This window comes from Ischnura elegans, chromosome 10, assembly GCF_921293095.1.
Source record: "Ischnura elegans chromosome 10, ioIscEleg1.1, whole genome shotgun sequence".
NCBI classification, from domain to species: Eukaryota; Metazoa; Arthropoda; class Insecta; order Odonata; family Coenagrionidae; genus Ischnura; species Ischnura elegans.
In genome coordinates this window covers 77342640-77370424 of record NC_060255.1, presented here as the reverse complement: position 1 = coordinate 77370424, position 27785 = coordinate 77342640, and the positions used below count along the sequence as shown (strand labels likewise).

Sequence of the window (27785 nt, the reverse complement as noted above, 5' to 3'; positions counted from 1 at the left end):
CTTTTATTTTACCTCGACTGTGTTGGCATTTGGGATTGTGTATTGATTTACTTAATCTTCCCCAATCCTCAAACTTATTAGTCTGCATCAGTCATTGTCAGCAAATAGATTTCTATGGTCGAGAAAATGACCTTTACCTCGCACTATTCGCCGGGCTTGTTTAGAGCACGACAAAACTTGAACCAGTCTACCTTTTTTCTCTTTTATTATACTCTTCAAGACTTATATGTTCCTCCAACAAGTATAGCTCCCCTCCTATGCCAAGTTTAAGACTACAATGCACAATTATTCCCTCTCCCTACTCAACTTGCTCGACTATGGCTTAGCATGGATTTCCTGAGATTCTCTTTTTCCACAGCGCTCTGATATTCTACATTTCCCCTCCAAAGCTATTTATAAAACCCCAATACATATCCTCCCCTTCTTTCGACTTCTCTACCTTGACTATGACATGACGCACCTAAACTCACAAGCACACAAGTGTAAAAGGCTGAGTAAAATACAGGCTGAGGAGTATTTGAAACAAACAAAAATCCGCTTCAAATGTATTTTAAATATAAAATACCTTTGACTTGGAAATTCGAAAAGCAGACCACAAAATATTAATTCAAATACCTTAAAATTCTTCTCATTCCGAATATCTTCATGCCTTTAAGATTCACTGGATGCAAATTTGAAGATGAAGATTTTTAAGAAGAATTTGAAGACATGTGAGATATATTTCAAATTTCTATTGATAATTGATCAAATTTATCTTCCGCAATAGAGATTTAAAGCTTCAAATTAATCATAGTTGTAAAAATAGTTCTCTCATTCATATATTTCCCATTCTGAAAGGAAGGATATCTACAAGACATGCTAGCAAGACAGGCTATCCTGTGAATCGCTACTAAGTAGACTGAGAGAAAAATAATGTACATCATCCCCTACCGGGATTTGAACCCCGATCTCTCGCGCGGGGCCCGCGTTGAAATCCAAGTTGCGGGTGAAAATATTCCCATACTCTGTAGGTTTCAATGGATTTAGGCCACATTTTAAATGCGTAAGTACTAGCAGAGAGGAGAAGCAACCTCGGTACTAGCAACAAACTAACATGTGAAGCAGAGGCATAACTATGGGGGATGTAAGAGGGATAGAATCCCCCTGTAGCTCAGGTACGAATAAAAACATATATGTATCGCAAAAATCCTAATTGTTTGAAGTAAAACAATGAAATATTTAAGTTTTTATTTGAACTCTAATTTATTAATATCAATAGTTTATTTACATGATTAAAGAATTATGACAGGTTTCTTCTATTATTTCACCAAATTTCAAGAAAATTTCTCGTGTATTATTTATCCGGCATAGTGTGCTATTCAATCTAATGCTTTCTAAACTTTTCATATTTAGCTTCTGATGACTAGAGGCTGTGCTTGAATTGCATCTGAAAGTGTTTGAAACCAACATGTGACGAGTGACAAACTTATCTTCTCACTATCGGGATTTGAATCCGAATCCTCCTCTTGGGGTTTTATTTCAAATTCAAAAAATTGGTATCTTCTCCAAATCTCAAAGATAGATTCTAAAAGACAGACTTGAAACACCCTTTTAACCCTAGCTAACAGTAAGTCTTATGAAAGATCTCTTTACTCATTCATACGTTTTCCATCCAGTTAGTCCTCATTCATATGCTTACTCTTTGGTAATATACGGAAATCCTCTATTTGCCCTTCTCCAAGCCCGTTCCTTTAGTTCCTTGCTTCATAATTCTTCCTGGTATCTGTCTTTTCCCCCCCAAAGTAGGTACATACATCATGACCTTCCACGGCGGAATTTTCATCAATTTTTGCTCTACATTAAATTTCTTCTTTCTCCTTGCCTTCCTTATCTCCTGTTAGTGGCCCAGATTGAAATCCAAGAGGTTATTTTTTATTTGATCATCTTCAAAAACTCTCATGTTTTCGTGTTACCAATGACTTCTGGGCATATTGAAGACGCCTTGGAAAGCGCTGACCAGGGAGAAGAGACGTGTGATTTACTTTACATTTTCTGACCAGGATTTAAAACTGAGTCTGCCTGGGGCTCTGGTTAAGTGAAAATATGTAGAAGAAGAATTGTCTTTTCTCCTCGGAAAATGTATAACTCTTGTAGGGAATCGCATCATCGACTTGCAGCGAAGTAAAAAAATCCAATATATATTTCTTTCATATAGGGACTGAGCAAGGCCAGGGGCGGATTCAGCAACAAATTTGCGGTGTCGTGACCTGGATCCTGGGAGTGTGGAATCCCCCACCCCAAGGAGAGAGGGGTGTCCTTCCCTGTTCAAATTATTAAAATTCCCATTTTTTACGTATTTTGGAGCTTAAAATTCCATTTTTATTATAGGCAACAGATGAAATTGTACAATTTTAGAAATTCAAGGATACAAAAACTATTAAAATTACAATTTTTTGATAAGATCGGGGGGGCAGGGTCCTGACCTCTGCGTTCCCCCCCTCTAAATTTTCCTCCGAGCGAGGCCCCACAAAAAGAAATGACCAGCCCATCCCCGATAGAACGACTTCAATTCGTCCCTGCTTGCAACGCGGTCGCTATCTCGCGAGCAGTCTGGCGAGAAGTCGCCCGCTCCCTTCTACCCAAACACGTCCTGCGATACAGTTCTTCCGCCCCGCGCGCGGGGAGGAACAGAGCGATTCAACAACTAGACTGGCGCACGTAGTTCGCCGGCTGCTCGCCGCGCGGCGTTGCCTCACCAGTCGCCTCGCGGCCCCTCTGATGCCGCCGCCTGCCTGCGAGCGGGGAGAACGATCAAGACCAAGGTTGCGCAGCACCCCGTCGCTCTGGGCTCTCCTGCGACCGCCATTGTGGAGGCTCCTCGCTCTTCGAGCTGCGTCGCTCCGCGGGAACCGTTTTCGCCGGATCGCCGCAAAAATACAAGGTATTGACAACCTCCATTTATCGTCTCTGTAACCTAAGTATTCGTATTTAGGTTTAGAAAATCCTATATTTGGCATTGGTGGGTGATAACAAGGGTAAAAAGATGAGGCGGGGTAGATATTCATGTTCTTCATGCTGTTCTGCCGTGGTAAAACGGCGGAGTAGGCACACCCATTGTATATGATGTTCTCAAGGGGTCTAATCTAGATCGCTCACTGCACAGATCTTGTCTTCACGTTATTTCTCCTCGTTTTTCGGATCTGCGTTCTTATTCGTCAGTACTGCAGTCGCACATCACTGTTATTGAACTAAGTATTTAATAATATTTTTGATAGAATAGTGTAATTCTTAGGGTTGGGTCGATTCTCTGTCACTATAGAGCAGTAAATACTCTGTGACATGCGGTAAACACAAAATGATAATGATGTATTTGATCTGGAGCTCCATAAAATCATAATCAAGATTGATATATTTCAGTTAATATTTTCTAGCCGGTTATCTAATATTTTCTTAAATGAAATATTTGTGTTGGGTATTCATCTATAATTATAATATTCGAAGTCGCTCTCGTTGCAGATTGTACGCACAGTTCGTATTCATTGATATCGATCCGTTTTTCGCATAGTCGTTATTATTAGACACACCACATTTGCATATCATTTTCTATATCTATCTAATCTATCGGCAAAATTTACCAGCATTATTTATATCGGCCAAAAAAATTGGCAAACATTTTCTCTTTCAGTAATGCAAGTTCTAGTATTGAGATTCTGAAAATGTGCCGTGCATCAATCTGCAATTTTTTCCTAGATTTCTTGTAGAGGCGTTAATGACATTTAATTCTAGTAATTCCAAGGTAAATCAATACCCGAAATTGCGTACGTTATCCACCACTCGTATTATTTTGTTTTTTTATTCATTTCATTAGATCGCAATATATGTTGTACATCGATGGTGGGGATCCATCATCGATGGTGGGGATTGGATGATAAACGTGATGCCCAAAATAGTTTAGTAATAAGAAATTATCTAGATTGCTATGAAAAATAATTTCATATCGTGAATAACATGGAAAATGGAATGAGTCATGAACTTCTTCTTTGAGTAAGGATAGGAAGTGGGCCTGCAGCTAGCATCCTCTTCAATAAACACGTGTACCCATCACACGTATCACGTGGTGAGGGAAATAGGGTGGTTTCCTATTATTTTTTTATTGCCTATATCGGAAGATTATTACTCCTGGAGTACGTATTTCACGCTTTTAGATTTTTAAATGACGATATCTATTTTTCGCGATTAAATGAAAAGTGAAAAATTTCAAGCGCGCGAAAACGCGACGGGTAAGGAAATCTCTCCGTGTGACGTATTTCTGGTTCCCCCTCCCGCCTTGTGAGGTGACCTTGATCGAGGCTCTGAGCGCTGATAGGACGCAGGATGCTAGAGGGTAGCTGAGTACCTTGCTGTCTGGTAGCGCTTGGCTTAAAAAAGGTTTATTAATACCTTATCAAACGAAGAAAACTTTCCGACCTTAGCCAGTTTTAATAGGTGATTATTAAGACATGTTTCCCTGAGCTCTGCGCCTCATGCATGCATTGGTAATCTCAGACGGTGTATAACTCCTATCTTCTCCTATAACAACTAGGTCCCTGTGACGTCACGTGGAGTGGCATCGCATGGGCGCCAATCTGGCCCTTTTCAAATGAGGATAAAAATGGACCATTGCCATTCGTCTAAACCGGTATTTCTAAAACGAAATAATTTGTATATTATGAATACAGTAATTGTGGGTAACAAATCGCAATCAATGCCTTTCGGTTTCTTTGATGAAGGAAACTACCCTATTTCAACGTCAGTGCGCACGGGAGGAAGTATGAGGCACATATCAACACGAAATTCAACTCGTTAAAATATATTTAATTTTACTAACCGATAAAAGGCCATTGAGCTGCTCTTTAATAATTTTTCTGGGCACCCAAGTGCACAGCAATAGTGCGTCATTTCACTAATCGTTCGCAGGCAACGTGAGAAAATACCGACAATGATGGGCACGAGGTATGTTGGGAACGAGATAGTGACTTCACTAACCCTTTACTAATCCTTACTCAAATATTATGAGCGGATATCTGATGGTGGAATTGAATTTTTGATCTCTAAACACTGCTGCGGTTTTACTTATGAATTAATTTTATATTTTTAAACTAATTTTTCGGATTAAATTATTGATAGATGGCAGATTCAATCGATAGAAATTAAGTTAATTTGAATATTTTGTCCAGGCCGGTTATGAATATGCCGCAAAAGGATTTTTGAAATCAGCCTCAACTTGATGTGCTTAACACATCCGTCGACCAAAGACACGCGTAAATAAAATTTTCAATGCATTCGCTTCCCTTAAAAAATGTCGGGAGGAAAAAGTATTAATTTTAACGTGGGTTGCCCCGGAAACGTGACAAATTACCATGCGTCATCGATAAAACTTTGTCTTTGCGATAAAACTTAGTCGTTAAATCGCTTCCTGTAGTTTTTTCTATCGATTTTTTTTTTGCAAAGTATTGGGAAAAACTGTAGCACTCGTTCAATGAGTCGAACTTCAAAATATTAGCATAAAAACCTCTGATTTAACTTTAGCCGTGAATATCGCCAAATTTATGCAACCGAAAATGGGAATTGTCACCATAGGAAAGTTGTGTTATCGTTTTACCATCTGTTGACCGAGAGCTCTTCGTTAGATTCCAGCGATAATCTAGTTTTTTTCAAGAGAAATGAAAATATTTTTCTTTCTGAGTGTTCTTTAACATCTGAAACCTAACTTACATGGGTCTAAAATGTGATTACATTTATTACCTATTCCAGGAAAATTAGAAGTCAGGAAATGAGTCTAGTAATGAGAAAACATACGATGACATAATGTTTTTCTGCAACAATATAAACCAATTTCTGGAGGAAGGATGTTTGTTGATTTTTTAAATTTTTTTCGCTGTCTAATTTCGCTTAGATTCGAGTAGTGTAAGAGTGTATGGAGATAATTATCAAAAGTCTAAAACAGAGAAGAGGTGAAATGGCTGTGGAGGAAAAGAAAAAAAGAGGTGTTAGACATGGTGGGCGAGGAGAAAAGCAGTAGATAAGCTTATACGTCATGCAAAACCTATGCTGAATAGCTAATGATTACTTGCATTAATTATGATTATTATTAGCTATTACTGAGTCTTTTTCTACATATATTACATATTGTTTATTAATTATTATTATGATAGTTGAACATTAAATTAACTTGTATTGGACTAGTATTCACTCCTAATTCCTTGCATTGTAGTTAAAGATATGCCGCATCCTGGAAGGAGGAGGATCAGCGTCATCTGGGACTACTTCCAAGATGAAGGAGGCGACTACGCGTCTTGCAACATTTGCAAGAGGAGAGTGTCCTTCAAAACCTCAACTACCAACTTGAAGAGGCACGTGGAAAGAGTTCATCACACCTCCGTGTTCCGGAACAAACTGAAGTTAATAACGGGTGGATACCACGAGAAACCATCGGAGGCGAGGAGTTGCTCAGTATCATCCTTGCCTCCTCCGGAGACACCAACTAGCTCCTCGACGGTACTGATCTCGAAACCTGCTAATCAGGCGACGAACCCGCTCATATCGCGAACAGCTCGTTTCGCCAAACACCGTCGCTTTGCTCCCTCCCTCCCCGTGAGCCTTCCAAAGCCCTTGGAGCACGACGCGAAGAAGATTATAGACGAAGCGCTGCTCAACCTTTTCATTTGGGACCTTCAACCCTTCAACATTGTCGAGGAAAGGGGATTCGTGGAGTACACTAGAGCCCTGAACTCGCTTTATCACCTCCCCAACAAGAACTACCTTTCGAACGTGAAGATACCGGCCATGTACCAGAAGTGTCTGGAGCGAGTCAGCGCGGTCGTTGAGGAACAGGCCAGGAGCGTTTGCATAACTCTCTATTCCTGGACGTCCAGGACAGACGACGTCTATTTAGCCATTATGGCTCACTTTATCGGGGTAGATTTCGATTTCCACTCCTTCCTGCTTGAGTGTGCCACCTTTGTCGGCCCAGCTAGCAGCGAGAAGTTCGCGGATGTCCTGGGACGCGTTCTCAAAGAGTGGGATTTGGATGGCAAGGTTTCGGTTGTCGTGTCGGAGGACGACGCAGCCCTGAAGGAAGCGGTGATCAAGCTGCTGGCGTGGCCGCACATGGACTGCTACGCTCGGTCGCTCAACTCGGTGATTCAGAGGGCCATCCACAAGAAGGAGGTGCGGAAGACGCTGGAGAAGGTGAGGGCGGTGGTGTCGTTCTTCAAGGGGGACCCTCTAGCCAATGATGTGCTGCTCAGGCAACAGCCGAGGATAACTCCACCAAAAGGACTGTTGGAAGATAGACCGCAAAGGTGAGGGGGAAATATTCAGAATTCTAGCCGTTGTTAGCCCTCATTTACCATCATCACCTTGCCTTCTATGGAAATATCCGGGTATTGGAATAAATGGTGGTTGCGCTCTTACACGGTTATTTAATGCGTACAACGCGTTTCGGCTCACGGAGCAATCATCTGGTACCAGTGGCGTAGCTAGGATTTCGAAATGGGGGTGGGGGGTTTTCTGGAAATTTCGGGGCCCTTCTGGGGTGCATGGAAAACACCCCAGGGCAAAAGGGGGTCCGAGGATCTTCCCATTGCCTTTTTACAAGGCTCAAGGGGGTTGTAACCCGGAAACTACGCCAATGTCTGTTACAATGAGTACTTTCTAGTACATCAGAACATCAATTGTACACCTTTGAGGAAAGATATAAATTTTTCCTAATGTATAACAATGTGTTGTAGCAGATGATGGCTTTGTAAGCCGAAACGCGTAATACGCATTTAATAATTGTGGAAAAGCGCAACTAACTTTCATTTCAACAATTTCGAACTTCCGCTATATCACGTATGAATCGGTTGAACTTCTTCAAATATCCGGAGACTGAACAATCCGAAGGCCAATAAAGGTAGGAAAATCGACCTCCGCTACCGGATTTTCGACTGACATGGCAACCATTTTTTCCACCCGAAAGATGATTGCCAACTGTATCGAAGAACTATATTTAGAAATACATTTGTACAATTTTGAATTGGAGTTTGTACTTTCCTGTCTTTTGATATTTCCACTTCAGGTCTGTCAGACGCTCAACTTATTCCTTCTATCCTACTGCCTTTTAGTTGTTGTAAACAGCGTAAGTTGTAGTAACTTTCTCTTATTTAGAAAAAAATTACTTACTTGAATACTGATAGGGACTTCAGAATTTAGTTTTACGGTACCTATTATCATATCAATGGTGTAGCCAATTTCAGATGCCATCATTTTTTGGATTTACTGATTTGACAAATATCTCTAGCTACAAATCTCAAGGCATAGACTTCTTGGGTTACTTCAAAAAATAAGGTAGTAATTTTGTTCAGTTGATAGGCTCTCGAAATAATTTTTGACCGATTCCCTAGTAAGGCGAGGGAATTTAAGTGTATATTTCTTGATAATGTATTTCTCGATCACGTTATACATTGTTATAATTTTTTTGGATGATTCTTCAATTTGGCATATGTATTATCTCCTCTTGTCTGCGTTTCGCTCTTTAGTATATCCATCCTCAGGGGTTGTGGAACTTTTGAAACGAGAAATTTTTGAATGGCATAAAAAATTTGGTCGAACATGGACATAATAATAGTGGTAAAGTTTGTTACCGTTTCCTTAATGATCATGTTTGAAACACATGTATATGTATTGAGCGCCATTCAAGTTTGATCTTGATTAAGTTCCTTAACCCCTGAGGATCAACATAATAAAATGCGATACGTAGGTAAAAAAATCTATGTGTGTGTGTATCATTAAATGCTAAGTCCAAAGAGATAGCATTTTGAAAATGATAAATTTAGCGAATATCAACTCCTTTTAATCTTATTAATGAGCCGGGTTTCGAGGCTATATATCATCACTACCGAACATGTGCCATTAAAAGTGATGTCATTTACGGATTAATAACTTTTACAGATGCCAAAAGAATAAAATCCCTGGTCTTGACATTGCATTTCATTTGCCGATGGAAAACATTAAACCAGTGAAACTCTTTCCAGTTGTTATTTTCAAAATGAAATTTTTTTCACATAGTTAACAGATAGATAGTCTGTTTTATTCACATAAAATTAGTTACATTAATTGTCGATGCCAATTGTTATTCGTAGAATGCTCTTATTTGCCTGTCGACAGGTGGGACTCCACGCTATTTATGGTCCAGCGCTTCTCGCAGCTCCAAGTCGCGATCACTGGCGCAACGGAGGTGATTGGCGAATCGGACGTGCCTGAAATGTCTCCCGAGGAATGGCAGATATGCTCCCAGCTGAGCGAGGTCCTTCAGCCCTTCGAGGAAGTCGTGGCTCAGATGAGCCGCGAAGAGTACACCACCACCAGCCAGATCCTGGTTCTAACACGAGGTCTCCGCTCTCTCTGCAACAAGCTTTTGTCCAGCGTCGAGTACAACTTCAAGGTGAAAGCCGTAATCTCCGAACTGCTGACGGGACTGAACGAAAAGTTCACGGACGTGGAGAGGTGGGAAGAGGTCGCGATGAGTACGCTGTTAGATCCCCGGTTCAAGGGCCACGCTTTCTCGGGAGACGAAGCCGCCAGGGCCGGCACGATAGAGTCGGTGACTGTGCTCGTCAGGGAACAGTACGAGAGAGAATGCGATGAAGACTCAAGGATTGATCCAGAACCGGACAGTGGTCCTTCTGGGGAACAGACAGGCAGACTGTCGGCCTGGGAGGACTTCGACAGCATCGTTAAAGAGGTACAACCTCGCGGAACTCCTGACAGCCTCGCCGAGAAGGAAGTGCAGAGGTATCTTCAGGATAAACTCCTAACTCGCTATCACAACCCGTTTTGTTGGTGGAAGAAGAACCAGCACGTTTATCCCAACTTGGCCAAGTTGGTTCCGTACAAATGCAACATGCTAGCGACCGCCCTGCCGTGCGAGCGGATTTTTTCCAGGATCCAGAATCAGGTTAACGAAAGGTCGTCTGCTCTTGACGAGAAGGAATTGCAACAACTGCTATTCCTCAACACGAACATGGCCCGTGTGGTAATGAATTGATTTGTTTTTTTCTCAATTCATGTGAAAATTTGAATATGTCAATAAAATAATATTCATAATTTTAATTAGAAGCAGTGACATAATAATCTTCGCAATTGCTGAGCGAATATTCCTCATTTAATGAACCATGGATATGCAAAGATGTGGCGATCGATGTACAAAGTATAAGCTTTATTTATAAATATAATAGTCCTAAAGAAAGTATGTTTGTTATTTAAAAAAATAAAATTCACTAACTCATTACTAACTTTGTGGTATTCCATAATACGTTTTCTTGGATCTTTCTCTATTACCTATACCACTTATTTTTTACAGAGCAAGACCCGGGTTTGAGATGATGATAATTCATCGAAACCCGGGTCGCGCTATGTAAAAAAGAAGTGTTATCGGTAATAGTGTAAGATCCAAGAAAACGTATGTTTGTTATTTTCCGCAGCAGCGCCATAATCACCCTTCCCATTTCATGAATGATTTTACATCATTTTTAATTTTTACCAAGCCTTTCATCTGATACGGCGATCACGCACGTTGCACAGTAACTACAGATTCCGCCTTCACAAACTGTGAAACACAAAAAGCTTTCTGTTCACCAGTCGCCATTTTTGGTTCTATCGCCTTCTATTCTCTTTAAAACGCGCGGTATGAAGTATAGGGTCTTTTAGCTGATAATGGGAGTAATAAAGTCAAAGTGACTTTCCATAGGAATTACAGAAGTGACGAAACCGATGAATAATCTATAAGTTATGTAGCTCATGCTCTACTTCTACTTAAAAGGGGACCATTCGGTCAATCATTTGTCGATCAATTCATAAGAAAGTAGACGAAATCAACTTCGCATACTTCTGCTACCTTTTATATGACGGCTTTCAAATTCCAGGGAAACATGCCAAAACGATGGATTGCAATTGCAGTGGTGTGTATCATCTGGTTTTCGCCTCCCTGAATGAAGCTTACACCCCATTCAATAATGCATATCGATTCTTTTATAATACGTTTCATGTGTTTTGTTGCACTGGTTGAAAAATGACGCAAATTAGGTAAAAAGAGCATAGGCTTTGTACATTCCAATTTTTACGACGTCAACAAACACCATTGATGATGTAGTATTAATCCGAGTGAGAACTTTTAATGATATCCATTCCAACGGAATTGAGTGTATTAATGCATATGAAAATAAAAAGAAGTAAATTTTAGGGATGTGCGAGTAACACCTTTGTATCTCGAGTCGAGTATAATAATTTCTGGACCAGGCAGTACAACAATACATGCTCCAATATATTCTCATTTTTCCAATCCCATTATGAATTTTCTATTCTAATTGCTTAGCTTGATATAAAAACGAAAAGATAATGGGGAACGTTGATGGTAATTGGTCACAATTGGGAGATTAGTGAACATTAATGTGTCTTAAACAGCTCCGTAGGCACAATTGAAATGAATTAACTGTTCGGTAAAGGCCATCCCGAAGTTCGCTCTGAGAAAATGGCTTGGTGGTGTAACTGGCCAACACACCTGACCGGCAATCGGGAGATCCGGGTTCGAATACCGGCTGAGTCAACTATTTTTTCATGGAGAACTTCATCCTTTATTGTATTCTACTAATATGTCGATAATTTCAGTAATATATTTATCCAAAATGCTAGGAAGAGCCCTGAGTGAAGGCATTTGCACAGCTACAATAAAAATGACATATTACGTTAACCCATTAAATCCCAAGCATGTTAATAACTTAAAAATTCCAAATATTTTGATGAATTATCAATAAAACAGACTCAAATAAGGCAGATTATCGATCTCTATATTTTTATTGTTTTTAGTTTGCCGATGATGAAACGTTCCGTATACGCAACATTGGGAGTTCCCCGGGTCAAATGAGCCGTTTTGCCTTTCTTTTCGGAATTCTATTATTTTTGCAAATAATTCTTTTTTATTATAACCCAAATATATATTTAACCCAAAATATTGATTAAACTTTGTATCGTTCATGAAATTTAGAAGAGCAATCAGTATGTAAATGAATATTGCACTTTTGGTAATCACTAATCTTCTGGATCATGTGGTATTCGATCCTTTCAAATTCTCATGCAAAAAATAATTGTTACACATGCTCAGGCAGCTGTTTTTGATGTCTCCATGTGACAATATTACTGCCTGCAGAAAATTTCCTTTCGCTACACACTTGCGTGCTGCACAAGTGCATACTTTCTTGCCAAAATTGCAAGATTCGGGAACCTTGGGAATTCTTATTGCAGATTGTACCAACGATTTTTATGGATCTTTAATATTCATGGAATTTAAGGGGACAAAGCGAAAGAACTATGGAACTTAGCTTTAGCTTTGCGGAACAAACATTTTTCTCTTGATTTCTGACTTCATTTTATCAACTTTAGCAACTCTTGTTTTATAAATTCAGGAAGAAAATTAAACGCTACCAAGGAATAAACTAAAATTAACCTCGGACGTGCGTAGTAATCAAAAAGTTTAAAAGAAGTCACCACTTGAGTCTTCAAACACGGGAAAAACCGGCATTGTCCCCTAAAACTTTTAAGTTACATATTTTTCTTTCTTTCATAAATCTTAACAATTTTTTTCCTTTTTCCTCGTTTGATTGAAGAAGGTTTGGTAGGGTATGAAAGTATCGCATAAAAAGTATGAATGAATGAAGCAGCGGTCCACTTCGAATACGCCGCCGGATATGAAGACGATCGGCCGCCGCGGCTGACGTAAAGATATTCGGCGCCCGCGTTGACCACTTTAGTGTATACAGCAAGCTGAAACTCCCAGAATACAGCATTATAATTACTTATCGACTTTAAAAACGATATCATTACATAAGTTTTAATATAGCGCTTCCTGTCCGCAGATTGCTGGACCTATTGACCTCGACAACACTGTAACCGAAATTACTCCACTCGACATTCGTAATGCCAGTCGAAGCACTCGAGTCGAGGACCAAATACTCAACTCGACTCGGATTTTAGAGTACTAGCACATCCATAAAAAAATTGAGTACCAAGGGTATTCATGCAACGCCTAGAAATATGAATGTAAAAATAAGAGCAATTAGAATAAAAAAGCGAAAATACTGCGTCTATTGATCAAAAAATCAAATAGGAATCCCTTTCGATGTGCAGGTATCTGCGAAAGATGTTAATGGGAATGTGAAAGCAGTCATGTAAAGGAAGCTATGGTATGGCGACAGATCTATTATCTAGCAATGTATATACGTAAAGACAGACACAGTATACTGTGTAATACAGTATACGCAGTGTGTATACGCGTATCGTAGGACGGGTGGAAGGGAAGAAGAAGGGACGGCCTCGAATGAGTTACATAGAACAGGTTATAAATAATTTAAAAGAGATAAATTACGTCACTATGAAAAGGTTGACGGATAAGAAATATAGATATGGAATGGATTAGTTTAATGGAGTATCTACTTACTCTATGGAAATATGAATGGAGAGCTGCGTCAAACTAATCTTAGGAATGTTGACCTATAATGATGACAGGTACAGACCTAATCGCCATATTTGGGGGAAAATGGAGTCAGAGTATTTGAGTCTCCGAATTTGAATGAGTTTTTATGAGCATTTATTGAGTTACCGAGTTTTAATGAAGTATTTGAGTAACCGCTTGCGATAAAAATAAACTCAAACGGAGAAATTTTCCTTCAGTTGAGCAGACTGTTATATTCTCCACGTCATTACTGTTTATCGAGGTCTAGTAACGCGACACATTAACTCGTGTAGTTGCCAAACATGTCCGAATCCAAGAACACTACCTTATCTAATTTGGTTCAGGTAAGTTTACATGTGCCGTTATAATCAAACAAAATCGTTCATGCAGTCTCACATTTACTCATGCGTGTTAATCTATCGAGTGACCAGGCCTTTTTGATATGGACCTGGGACGTACGTAAGGGGGCCGAGCGACAACGAAATGAGGATATTTGTATCGTATGTATGCTGTATATGTATGCTGTCTTCCGCACGCCGCTTACATCAATCGTGGTACCTCCTAAACATGCCTTTTTCATTGAAAATTTATTGAAAATAGGCATAATTTTATTGGGTGCCCATACTAAAAATTTGCCTAATACTTAATAAATCTTGCTTCGCCCACAATAGAATTAATCTGTATACGCTACTGAAATAATCATAAACACATCTGCATAATACCATTTGAGCCACCTCTAGGGTGTTGGGCAGGGGGTGATAAATCACGAACATGCAGCATGCAAGAGGACCACCAGATGCACACCTTACGGTCATAAAATATTACGTATAATAACAAAAAAATGCGGGTAAACTGTTCTCGGTATTCCCACCGGGTTAATTCTTTTATAACGACCAAGGTTTCAAGCTCCGTCTTGGGGCTCATCATTAGGGCTGAATGTTGATTTATTGAATTCATATTTAACAAAATCTAAGTACACATTCATGAAACGCCAAAAATTGCTGACGGTTAGTAATAGGGTGGTTTCCTATTATTTTTTTATTGCCTAAATCGAAAGATTATTACTCCTGGAGTGCGCATTTCACGCTCTTAGATTTTCGAATGACGATATCTATTTTTCGCGATTAAACGAAAAGTGAAAAATTTCAAGCGCGCGAATACGCGACGGCAAAGTAGGAATGATGGGAAAAGACCATGTGACGTATTTCTGGTTCCAGCTGTCGGCGTGTGAGGTGACCTTGAGGCGAGGCTTGAGCGCTGATACGACGCAGGATGCTAGCAGGTAGCAGAGTACCATGCAAGCTGGTAGCGCTTGGCTTAAATAAGGATTATTATTCCCCTACCAAACGAAGGAAACTTTCCGAACTTAGGTATTTTCAATGTGTGATTATTAAGAGATGCTTCCCTGAGCTCTGTGCCTCATGCATGGAGTGGAATCGCATGGGCGCCAATCTGGCCTTTTTCAAATGAGGTTAAAATTGACCGTTGCCATTCGTCTAAACTGGGATTTCTAAAACCAAATAATTTGTATATTATGAATACACTAATGGTGGGTAAGGTATCGCAATCAATGCATTTCGTTTTCTTTGATGAAGGAAAGTACCCTATTCCTATTGCAAATCCATGCAAGATTGGAACAATGGAAAAAATAAAAGCATGTAGTGAGTCGGCTAGCGAGTGACGCCATTAATTCTATTAATGGAGACACCTTTGCTATCCTTAATAGTGCGAGGAAAGAATTGCATTATTTAAACTCTCCATTTTGCAGTCTAATATTTTTATTTTCTTCTTGTACGAATTTATGCATCGTGTAGATGCTTGAACGAATCCAATAATAGTAGATACCCCATCTAATTTGGTCTATGCAATTGTACAGGTTTCGTTCCAATTCAACACAATTTTTCAGACATTAAATCATGTATATCAATGTATCCTGTAACCAGGCCTTTTTGACAAGGCTTTTGGGTGTATGTAATGCCCCGTTCACATTACCATCTTTCTTAACCAGCGTAAGATGACGTCAGAACCAACGCGCGTTCACACTTACCATGGTTAGACCCTGGCGACATCTGATGAGTGGTAAAGTAAGTCCAAGTGAAAAATGAATTGACAAGCGCGAATAATTTGTTGGAAGGAAATATAGAATGTGCAGTTCTTGTGTTAATTGCAATGATTTAAACATATGTGCATATTATGAGCTGCTTATGAATTAAAAATTCCATTCCAGCGTCGACAATCTTTGTTCCTTGCTACGTAGAAGGTAATTCAAATGTGTTCGTCCAACTAATCATTTCATCCGTGGCTTGCATTCTTCTACTGCTCTATTTAATACGAGTAAAAGCGAATATTAGTGATAATTAGGTTGATATCAACAACATATACTACTACTTGCCCTTGATTCGGATGTGTCGACAAATCATTGATGTAGGTGAAGGAAATCGAAGACCTAATCTTGAGACTTGAGCCTCAATTTGAGACACTTGTGATTTGGGATGGAGATACACTTTTCGCTGCATTACATTCTTAGCTATTATTGTTTTCTGACTTTGACAAAGGACATGATCCAATCTGATGCTATACCGTAAATTAAAACTCTTTTACCTCTTCTTCAAATGTGGACGAATAACTTGCAGAAATGTGACGATTGTTGAAATTTAACTTATGAAATAAGAGAGAGAACGTGGTAATTTTTGCGATATATGGTATCACCCGACGTTTCTAAATTTATTTTCTATCGTTACATCTGAATAGTCGTTAGCCTGATACTTTATATTGATGTGGGAAGAACTTTCGTTCAAGGATGAACATAAGTGATCTTTTTCAAACTGGGACAAAGAACTCTTACCAAAACATTAAAATCATTGTGACCTTCGGATTTTTATTATGGTAGTTTCGCACATTTTACTTAATTCTAGCAAAATATTAATATAGATTATTCAATCTGTCCGTAACAATAAAATACGAGCTAATAGCTAATTCACTACGAACTATCAAGTACAGTGAAACCTGCCTTTAGCGGAACCTGAGTTAGGCGGAAACCTGTCTTATCCGGAAAATTTTGTTGGTCCTGGCGGTCACAATAGGGTTTTACGTGCATTGGTGCTCTGTGTTAAACGGAAACTGTCAAACGCGGAAACGGAATCGATTCCCGGGCACGTGTTTCTTGGTTAAGCGGAATTGCAAAAAAAATTCCATGGACAATTTTTACCGTAAGGAAATAAAATACTAAAAATGTTTTGTAAAGCCATCTCCATAGAAAATAATCCAACGGAACCAGCTAAATGCGTCGCACGTTCACCATGGTCTACGTCATTATTGACTGACATCACGTCGCAGGAGGGACTTATGACAATATTGCATCAACCTTGACCACAGCACTTCCGCGTCTCCCTAAACCTAGTGTTAATCCTCCTCCAGTGCCTTATGTCCCTCGTCCCGAATGTAAAGTGCAGTGCGTTTCGTTTCACGTACATTGTATCAAATGCTCAACAATACTCCACCCCTCTTCCCTCCTGCTACCTCCTTTCTTAACCAATCCGCCAACCCATTTTTGCAGCAGATACAAGTGAAGTTGAAGTGTGGAAAGACTCAAGTTTACGAAGCAATTAAGAAGAAGGACGAAATTAAGAAAGAATTTGAAAGAGGTAGGTTCTAAGAAACATATTTCTTCTTTTCCCATGCCACAATAGTTTGCAAAACGACACACCATAGAATAATTGTTGTTTCCGTCGATTATTTTAGCCCTTAATTTACATTCAAAGAGGAAAACGCCTCTCTGCGAATATGAAGAAATAAGCGATTTAGTTTGGGAATGGTTTGTGCGGGCAAGATCGAGGAATATTCCATTGTCAGGTCCAATAGTCCAAGAAAAGGTCAAGGAATTCGCAGTTTCTTTAGGAAAATTGGATTTTAAGGCCTCCAATGGATGGTTAGAGAGCTTCAGAGCAAGACACAATGTTGTTTGGAGCAGTGTTGTTGGTGAGTCAAATGACGTTGACATGTAAACCGTGGAGTGGAAATGTAGGGTTCAAGTAAAAATTAAAGATTATCAACCATGTGATATCTACAACGGGGATGAAACCGGAATGTATTTTAGGGCTCTGCCGTCTAAATCATTGTGTGTAAAAGGAGACAACTGCAAGAGTTTACATGAATTTCCGAGTTTTATTTATATAAATTAGGGTAAAAATTCAAACAATGATGTTTTATTTACACTAATTCTTTATTCTGTGGGAGGGAAGCACTCAAAGGAGCATTTGACCATTTTCATTTGTGGGAATATGGCAGGGGAGCTCCTAAAGCCTCTTGTCATCCGGAAATCAGCTCGACCACGATGCTTTAAAAACGTTGAAATTGAGAAGCTACCGGTCAAATGGAGTCAGAATAAAAAAGCATGGAACACGGCTTCAATCATGGAAGAGTGGCTTAAAAGTTTCAATGTCGAAATGAGGAGGAAAAATAGGAAAGTCATACTTTTCCTTGACAATGCAACCTGTTACCCTAAAATTCACCTGGCGAATGTGAAGCTAGCCTGGTTTCCGGCAAACACAGCAAGCATCACTTAGCCAATGGATCAGGGAGTAATTAGATCGCTGAATGCACAATATAGGAAGAACATGATGCGATCATTATTAGCTGCAGCAGATACTGCGAATTCAGTATCAGAGGTATAAAAAGTATCAGTGCTGGATGCCATTAATTGGATTGATTTGGCAGTGAAAGATATTAAAACATCAACTGTTAAACAATCTTTCGCCAAAGCTGGAATTCTGCCAGAGCTGATCCCCGAGGAAGGTAAAGAAAATAATTTACATCCTGACATATCACCAATGTAAATGCATATTTACGCATTTACAGGATTATATATATGACCTTTGCTATTTAGGAGCCAATGGTGGATCTAAGCGAATTTGAAGTAAGTAATAAACTGAGATAACATGAGTGCTGAGAGATTTGTGGATTTCGACAACGATCTTCTCACGAGCAATGAAGATGGTTCCTTAACAGCCAATAATAAAGAAGAGGAAATCTGTGATACCGACGAAGAAGTGACCTTAATATGTGAAGAAAATAAAAAATCGTGTAGAGAAATGTTGGTCTCGTCAAAAGAATTAGAAGAATGTAGTCTCACCAAAGATTACACTGATTTGTTTAACATCTTGCATGGGGCCATTGGCAACGTAGAAAATTGTATTCTACAGGAAAAATGGGAAGACAGACAAAAATGACTGATTACTTCAAATAAACTATTTAAAAATAATGCGATGCTGTTCTTTTATAATTTCATTATAATTAATCATTTCATAATCGTCTACGTGTAGAATTTGAGTCAAACCAACCTTTTAGGCAACGCATTCAATGGACGTGATATGACTTTCGCGGTCTTTTTTGAATTGTCAGACCCTAAGTTAAGCGGAATACTGTCTTATCCGGAAAAAAGTGAAGGGCCCGAGAGATTCCGCTTAAGACAGGTTTCACTGTATATCGCGTAACTTAAATCAGGTTTAAAATCTCATTCTATACAACACATTACGGAATGAATCAATAGCACTTTCCTTTGAATTAATTCTGACGAATATAATTCAACAATAACGGCCGTCTCCTCTTCGAAACTTTATTTCCCGTTTTCTTTCCTCCTATCCCACTTCGTTGCTGCTTCGCCTTCTTCTTTTTCTAACCAGCTTTTAACCAACTTGCGTTCACACACGCATGAACTACCGCCAACCATGGTCGGAAAACGGTGGTCAGAATCCCAACCACGGTTAACGGGAACTTGCGTTCACACCTCGTTTTGTAACCATGGTCGGGGCTAACCGGCGTAAAAAGGACGTAGTGTGAACGGGGCATCATAGGGTGAAAGGGGCGGTCGACCCCGAATTGAGGACTTTATTTATCGTTTAAGCTGTCGCTTCGAAATAGCCTGATACTACCTATGCATCCATAGGCAATATCACCGTGTCTTATTTTTTTTATTATTTTACATTAAGTTGAATTAGGCATACATTTTCACGGCGTAACCTTATTTATTATGTATCCTAGCCTAAATTTATCTTGCTCCGCCTACTAATAGATTTAATCTGTATACGCTACTGATATGACCCTAAGCAACATGCTCTTTTTCCGATGACAATATTTTCAACGTTAGCCGATTCGTAATTCCGATTTTATTCCGTGTGCGCTTCCGAGATTTCCCTATTTTTCTTCTTTTACGAAGTGGTCAGCTAACGTCCGGCTCATTGCAAGCCCTCTGACCTCCTCAGAATAATTACTTCCTCTTCCCCGGTCTTACTCCAGACAGTATGTATCAGTATGTATCGTCAAAAAAAATGGAATCCCTCTCACCATTCTGAAAGCCGAATCAATGAGGCCTACCCCCTCCCCTCCGTTCCCCATACTCTATTTACTCCCTCCCCTCCATCGCCATGGCCACGTGTCTCCGTCAACAATATTCCCGTCCCGAAGGAGTTGGCCGTAGTGCCGCTAGGTGGTAGCGCCTCCGCCTATTTCCTTCCCCTTCGAAGCCTTTTTTACCGTTACGTCTGCGCGAGGGGAAATTCGGTTGTAGAGAAGGGGAGGGTGAGGGTTAAAACGTTTTTCCCATGAGGTTCGGGGGTGAGTTGAGGGAGGGGATGGTTGTTGAAATGAAGAGAAAAAAAATCAACCTCCCCTACTCTTCCTCGTAGACGTTTCGGAGGGGAAGTTATACGAGCTGGCTCTCCGCCGCGGCAGCGAGCAAGCAAGCGGTTTTCCGACCTCTTCCAGCAGTTGAACGCTGGCGTTTGTTAGGTCGCGGTCGCTGTGCGACCGTCGGGTGTTTTCCCCCTTGGTGTCACCACCGCCGTGCAGGCGACGACGTCCAGGATCCTTGCAGTACTTCTCATTCAAGAGGCTGGTCCTCTTTATTTTCTTCTGAACCCACTCCCTCAAACGAGCTTCCTTCTGTACATATATCCATCCCTACCCTCGCCTATCCACCAGTGTTGCAATCCCTGTACAGTGTATGAGAATCACGTGTTTTTATTGTCTAATGTGTTAGTCTTCATATCTTTTAAATCTAAGTAAACGTGCTATCTATTCACCTTTGTGGTCTGTGTTTATATTTGCGTGTGCTTGTATATATTATCCGATCTGTTGTCCACGTCGTTCGTTATGTGTGTTGTGAACATGTGTTTAGAATGACAGCCATTGAATTGGATTACCTGGCACTGTGAAGGTGATGTTGCCGTGAGTTGTATTACATGCATTGAAAGAGTGTATTGACTCCTCACACTATCCTTGCTTTGATTCAAAGCATTCGAAGAGTGCAGCTACGACATTGGTCCGTGAATGTGGCCTAGTACTTGAGGATATGAAATAATTTGGTTCGTCGTGTTCTACCTCGCCGCTAGTTCGGCTCTCGTACGTGTGTAAGTGAACGGATGTTCCTTGCCCGAAAAAAAGGAGTGATGCCATAATAGCGCGCTATCTATTGTCAAACTGCTCCATGGTTTCCTTCGGCCGTTGCTTGAAGTCGACCCGTGCCTTAGTGGCCGCTAGGCAAATGGATTGTTTGTCTATTCTGTGGTGATATTTCGCCTCGTGTGTTGGAACCAGCTGTCGTCGCGTTGACGGGAGTTAAGTTATCCTCGCCGACGAAGCCAGTGCCTGACAGCGGGGCCGTACGTCGTCCGCGGAGGATCTCAACTATGCTGTGCCTCGTCCAGGGTTTCGTGAAGGATGATAACAGGAAGTGGAATAAGAAAAGGTAATGTGGCTGTGACAGGAATATTTATGATGATGGATGTGCGGATGTATCGAGGGTTAGATTGTTTTCCATACGTATACAAATCATCTATAAGGCAAGTCAAATTATTTCGTATGCGACAAAGCGGAAGCTAACAAAACAGAACTAATTTCTTATACATAACCATAGTTTTTTAATGATTCTGCCAGTTTCAACACACAGGTGACATACTGTATAGATAAGGGTTGAAACTGTGAGGAAGTCAGTGTATTATAGCATACTTCGATTTACTTAAGTATGCTGAAGGCATTTGCGTAAAGATAAGAAACAACAGATACAAAAAACTTTCAGAACTCTGTGAGGTTGAGATATTATTATTTCTATCGACTTAAAAAAAACTTGTCGTTTCACTTGGCATGGGCATGAATACAAATTATTGGCTAGTTAAACCCGAAATAATTTTTGTATCGCAGGAAAAGGTTATATGTACTTCAAACGTGTTGTGACATACGTCTTTTTACGTTCGACCTGGCACACCACGTTGACAGTATTACATTTGCCTTTGTTATATGTCATGTTAACTTGTCTGGAATGTATTGATATCCCATGTCACACTGACTGCTAGGAAGCTGTGTTGGATTTTTTTATAATTATTGTAAGAATACATTTTGATTCCTTAATTATGATCTGTAATATTTTTTGTCGTTATGGTAATTCCTTCTCTCAACGCAAGAGCTGAGGGGATTATTTAAATACGTTCATAAACTTCGCTAGATAGCTGTGGCAAGTTATTTTTAACCAAAACCTCAATAAAATCCTTTACTCCGTGGGGTGAACAGTGGTTTATAGCGTATGCGTCGAAAATTTTAAGTGTCATCTGATAATTTATGAATATATATGACCAGAATCACCAAGTAAACGACTTAGTAAAATTCCTCAAGACGTTTATAGGAATATGGATATTTTTCATGAAAGCTTTGCTTCCATTTATCATCCTGATGTTCTAGGCTATCGTCGATTTAGTATACTGGATGTGGAATTTTGTTTCAGAGCTGAATGCCTTTATATAGGTAGTAGAACTTTTTCCTTTTCCTTTTTAAGTATTTGTGCTGGATGGCTTAACGTTTCAAAACTTGTCTTGAGGGAGTGTTGAACATTGAAAAACATATTTTTGTTAAGCTTGCAGGCTCAAAGAAATGTTTTTCGATGTACCTAAAATTGGCTGGACAGCCAAAACCCGTCGTTCTCTGTTAAATAAACCGTGGAATAGTCTCTTGTCTTCATGTAAGTTTTCTCGTTAGATATTGCGCAAAAAATGTGAACCTGCCAAAAAAAAGGCGTCCTTGGGGATACAATTAGGAAGTGTTCTTGCAGCCGGTAGGCAAAATCCGTTTGCTTCATTTTTTATGATAATTTTTTTTAGAGGACCTTGGTATTTTTTCCAGGTTCCCGAGATGGTTCTTGGTGGTAACATAAATGCGGGTGATATGGCTAGAGTAGTGCCCATAAAATGCGGTGCCTTTTGTGTTTCGGATATCTTGGATGAACTGTCATCAGAATGCTAGGGGGATTTTAATCTTCCTCATGTCCGTTTTGATGGATGGAGTGGAAGTTAGACGCATGACACTTTATCTCGTGAACCTTGGGGTTTGCGACCGTGGTCGATTTTCAAGAATGTTCGCCCTCAGGTCACAGTGTCAAATATCGTGGGTTCTTAATTGATTTGTGGGGTTGGTCTGGTGATTCGAGGGTTGTTCTCCTGTCCCTCTCGTCCCGAGTTCGAATCCTGTCGGCCTCGTGTTTAGCACTATTATCTCCATAATGACGTGTTTGTGAAACCATAGAGTAAGTATACTTTATGGTGAAACACAATGTGGAAGAAATAAGAAGTTTCATAAAATGTGTGGGAAATAGTTCTCTGAAGTATCTTCCAGTATCTTAGTCATGGGCACCCCCAGAGGGGGGCACCTGCTCCCCCTCACCCAGAAGTAAAAGTAAATGTAGTTCAAAATAAGGTTTTGAACAAATTCTCTATAAATCCAAGAGAAAAAAAGGTATTAGCATAAAGCGTGTAATTAAATGAAAAAATATTTTATTTTAGAGCAAATTATTTTAAAAACTAATGAAGCGCTGTTATAATTTTCTTGAAAATTTTTGTTTCCTTAACCTTCTCTGTGAATTACAACTTGAACGACCACGGCCTGGCCCCCTCTAGTTTCGATCCTGGCTACACCCTTGATCTTATTGTTAGTAATAATTGGCAAAATTTTCCGTATAATTTTGAAATTCTTTCTTAGACACATTGGCTCATCTGGTTTGGCAGAAGGACCAGGTTAACAAAATTAATCAATCCTTGTTCTTAAATATTATACAAATAAAAAACTTTGGGTTGAATCACGGATTGAGTCAGTTATCATTATTCAATGCTGAACTCCTTCGGGGGCATCCATTGATAATGTGAGGTCTTTAAGGGAGAGAACGGGTGAATCCAATTCTCACCCAATCTCACATGGGGGAGAGGGGAAAAAATTTCGGGATGGTCCTGGCAAGAATCTCGAAATTTTTTCTCCGCAAGAAACGGCGTAAAATTTGATTCTAGCCTATAATCTCTGTAATCTGAATTATAAATAATTAAACCAATTGTTTAAGTTTATTGGGTTAAAACCCTTACGATCACAAAGGGAGTAGCTACAATCATAGAGAAAGGTCTAAATTACAAAAAATCGGCCTTTTTAAATAACTTCACCGGTCATTATTAATTTATTTCTCCTCATTACGTAAATATTAAAATCAAAACAATCTCTCAACGCTTATACCATCGTGGTTACTAAGACGACCTTAAGTATTGTTGACGGCGAAAAAGCGTACTCTCCGTACATTTCATCCATTTAAACGATATTATGATTTTTTTTTTCTTTTTAAGCAACTTATGGGCACATAACTCGGAAATACGTGACACAACAATGCTCCCAATCACCTAATTACCCGCTTGATGAGTTCAAGCGACTATCGACTCGTTCTTTTATAAATCAAACGGAATGAGGTATAGATTAACGTAGTTAAGTGTACCGGGACTAGCCACGGTGATAACTTTACGGAGTCAGTAGTAAAGTTATCACCGTGGCTAGTCCCGGTACACTTAAATTAGTCAAGAGCGAACACCTCTATGCGTTTTGCGCACAATTTGGCCTGCTTCTTGCATAATATACTCAGCAGTGCATAACACCTAGTCCGGTAGAGTCCACCAATTTCCACAGGAGAAAAGGACGCCTCGGTAGCGTAGCTGGCTAAAGCACTCGGTCGGAAATCGAGGGACCCCGGTTCGTATACTGTTCAAGGGGAATGAGTGTTTCTCTGTGGATTTTTCGCATACATTAACGTATTTAAACTGAGAAATTCATTTTGAATAATCTCACGTGAGATTAGAGGGGAGGGGCTCGGGCCAAATCTCACGATATCTCACTAAGGGGAGATGAAGGGGGTCCAAAAATCGCCAAAATCACTTCACGTAATCAATGGACGCATTCTTACGTCTCTCACAGTGGCGTAGCCAGGAATTTCGTTCGGTTGGGGGGGGGAGGGAGGGGGGCAAAACCAGGGGGGAAATTTTTTAAAAACAGTGTACTAAGTAATGTGTTTTAAACTAATTTTAACAATTTTCACAATCGAAAAAACTTCAACATTTGTGAAATAAACATTTTGTAAATCCATGATTTTTCAATATTTATGAAGGAAAATAATTGTGTTTTTATATTTGGGGGGGGGGGTCCGGACCCCCTAAACCCCTCCCCTGGCTACGGTCTCTCACCTCCATTCAGTGACCACTTTACTTCATCCCAATTCTGTGTCCGCTCAATGCAGGTTTTTTTTCTTCCGTGAGTGGTATGCGTGTACTGCATTAAGTAATCTATATGCCTTGCTCTCCGGCGGCCGCCAGAATCCGGCTGCTCGGTGGTCCGTAATGGACCCGTTGACCCCTTAGAGGTCTCCGAGGCGTCTCCTTTCTCTTCTTGCGTCTATCGATTCACAACCACACACTGTGTAGACGTGGCGCATTGCTCTCGCCCGGGTTCTCGTCTTCTAGTCTCGAAAAATACCTCTATCTATCCAGGGGCGGTCTGGGGTGATTTGGGTCTCACGGCAGGGCTCACGATTCGGGGATGAAGGGGTCCTCCCACGGAAATTTTTCGGAAATTGCTTGCCCGGAAGTGGATTTTGTCCCAATTTTGGCTCTGTTAAGCTTAACCATTTCTAACCCAGAGCTGATTCTGGGAAAAATCAAATTTCAAGCTTTTTCATTTTGAAATCTTGAAAATTTTACGCTCAATGATAATTATCCTGGCAGCTAAATATTTCGTCATTGAAATTTACTCTACAAAATAATAGGTAGATAAGATATCTCCTGGGTGGAGCTGAAAGTTTAAACATTTTAGATGTAGCTTAGAAGCAACACTGGGATATAATGGGTTAATAAATGTAATGTTAATGTTAAGTTAATAAATGTAAAATAAGATAAAAGTTAATAATAAAAATAGCTATTTTGTAAGAAAATAAACAATTAAAACGGAGAATTTCAAGGTTTATGAAACTTAATGATTTAATATGGAACTATTATCGATTATTTAGTTTATCTGTTCCTTGAAACTGTGCTGAAATCTAAAAAAACCTCAGAAATAACCTTTTCGAATAACCCTTTTAAAAAAGCATCAGGTTCTCTTTTACCTTCTGAAACCTTTGTTTTTTATATAACCTTTTTGCACTGAGTTTGTTGTAAACAAAGCAACTTATAAGAACGCAGGATTTTATTATTGCAAAAAATAACTCAGGTTAAAGTAAGTAATCTGAGTTTGATATGTTTGCTCAGAAGTGGCGCTAGTGGGAGTCAAATTCCAGAGTGCAGGGCACAGCGTAAAAATTCATAACTCAGAAACCACATAACATATTTGAATGAAATTTTGACCCCTTGTCTATCCAAGTGCATAGCTTCCATAGTAATGTCTTTTATTCCCCTTGCATTGTTATGTTAGCCAAAATGATGTCAACAGTTGTTAATTAACCGATTTTTTTAGCTCAAAAACATTACTTCATATTTTCAGAATTATCACCAAAAGGCAGAGCAGTTAACTCATCCAATTTTTTTTTTAAATTGAAGGTTAATATGTGCTCCAATATACTGTGAAATAAAAATGGTGGTGTTTTGACTGCCACTATGAGTATTTCAGGTTTTACTTTTTTTTCTGCCCCCGTGAGAGGGATTTTGGACACGTACTGTAAGACAATAAGTATAAGTGTATCCATACCTTCATGAGGATATATTTGAAATATTGGTCAGTAAATCTAAGACCAAACATGTAGTCTAGTGAATGTGGCTCTTGTTCATACAATTTTTTTAATAACAATACTTGGCTTGTGGCAGCTGAGGGGAAAAGAGTCCAAATGGCTCAGAAATGTGAAATGATGCTTTTTCCTGGAATTTACCCATTTTTTCAAGTGTTTAGCATAGGGACAAATTGGTATCAACATACATTAGACTCTTACTGTGGATTAAGAGGATAAATGGAAATACTAATTTAAATAAAATTATTTAAATAATACACTTCAATGTGTTTAAGGCATCTCCCGAACATCTCTGGAGGCTCTCTCGGGCAACTAAACGCTTTACAATACCACCAATTCCATCACATGGGGATTTTCGATGGCTTGTAGCAAAGAATGTCCATGATGCCATTAAAGAGAAATCCTGGTAATGCTTGCAAAGATTGAGAAATTTTTTGCAGTTCTTGTACCGTCCTGCACAACCATCACTAAAGTAACTCAATTTTTTGACTCACGTAAAATTTTCCTTCACAAAGCAAAATATTATTCTTTGGGTTTCATAAACAAAAGCTACATCATGCTCCAAATCATCTGACTAGATGCATAAACTGGAAATAATAAGCTGTTTAGTCAGGTGATCTAGAGTATAAATCACAACAGGGTGTACCGTACAACTATCCCTTGTCCAGTGATACCCTTGTGCCTCATCTTTGATAACATATGAGTAGTTCTCATTGAAGTCAAGGAGAACAACTGCATCATGGGGTCCAAGATTTTCTTTCATTTGCTTAAGGTAGTTTGCCTATACCTTCGTAATAAATGAATGGGGCACCAGTTTTTCCACTCTTTCAATTAAAGTTAATCAGTACTCATCAAATGTCGCAGTGAAGTTCACCAGTTGAGATCTGTCACGGGAAACCCACTGACTGTATGAAACTTCATCTCCGGGGTCACATTCTTCAAGCTTTTTCAGCAGTAAGCTTTTCAACTTTTCACGTGAAGGACACTGAGAGCAATGTCGCAGTATACAGTCCCTATTTTTTCTAGAGCACACTAAATAACCAATTAGGTCCTGGCTTGTTTCCTCTATATTACAGGCATTAAGCAGTAAGTTGACATTTTAATGAATTGTGCAAACACACACTGAATGCGTTCCAGGAGAACCTGCTACCACAAACCATTTTGGACCTAGGTTGCAGAAGTTAGAAAAACCAATTTTAATTCTGGGGAAGTCAAATT

General features: G+C 39.6%; 2 protein-coding genes across 9 annotated transcripts in view; both read left to right on the top strand.

The window, feature by feature from the left end:
* The window catches only part of LOC124167167 (GRAM domain-containing protein 2B-like), a 648383-nt gene that overhangs the window by 266864 nt on the left and 353734 nt on the right, over window positions 1–27785 (top strand). Inside the window, exon 1 of one of the 8 annotated variants that reach the window (XM_046544982.1) lies at window positions 20267–21251. The exons of the other annotated variants lie outside the window; for them this stretch is intronic. Within the exon in view, the coding sequence (XP_046400938.1) occupies window positions 21193–21251 (59 nt within the window). The 5' untranslated portion in view covers window positions 20267–21192. Of the gene's footprint in view, window positions 1–20266; window positions 21252–27785 lie in introns of those variants that run through there. 8 annotated transcript variants of the gene reach the window in all.
* On the top strand, window positions 2491–10249 carry LOC124167166 (zinc finger BED domain-containing protein 4-like). The gene is made up of 3 exons (XM_046544973.1): window positions 2491–2920; window positions 6233–7322; window positions 9169–10249. The coding sequence occupies exons 1-3, from the start codon at window positions 2758–2760 to the stop codon at window positions 10046–10048; spliced, it is 2133 nt and encodes a 710-aa protein (XP_046400929.1). The 5' UTR covers window positions 2491–2757; the 3' UTR covers window positions 10049–10249.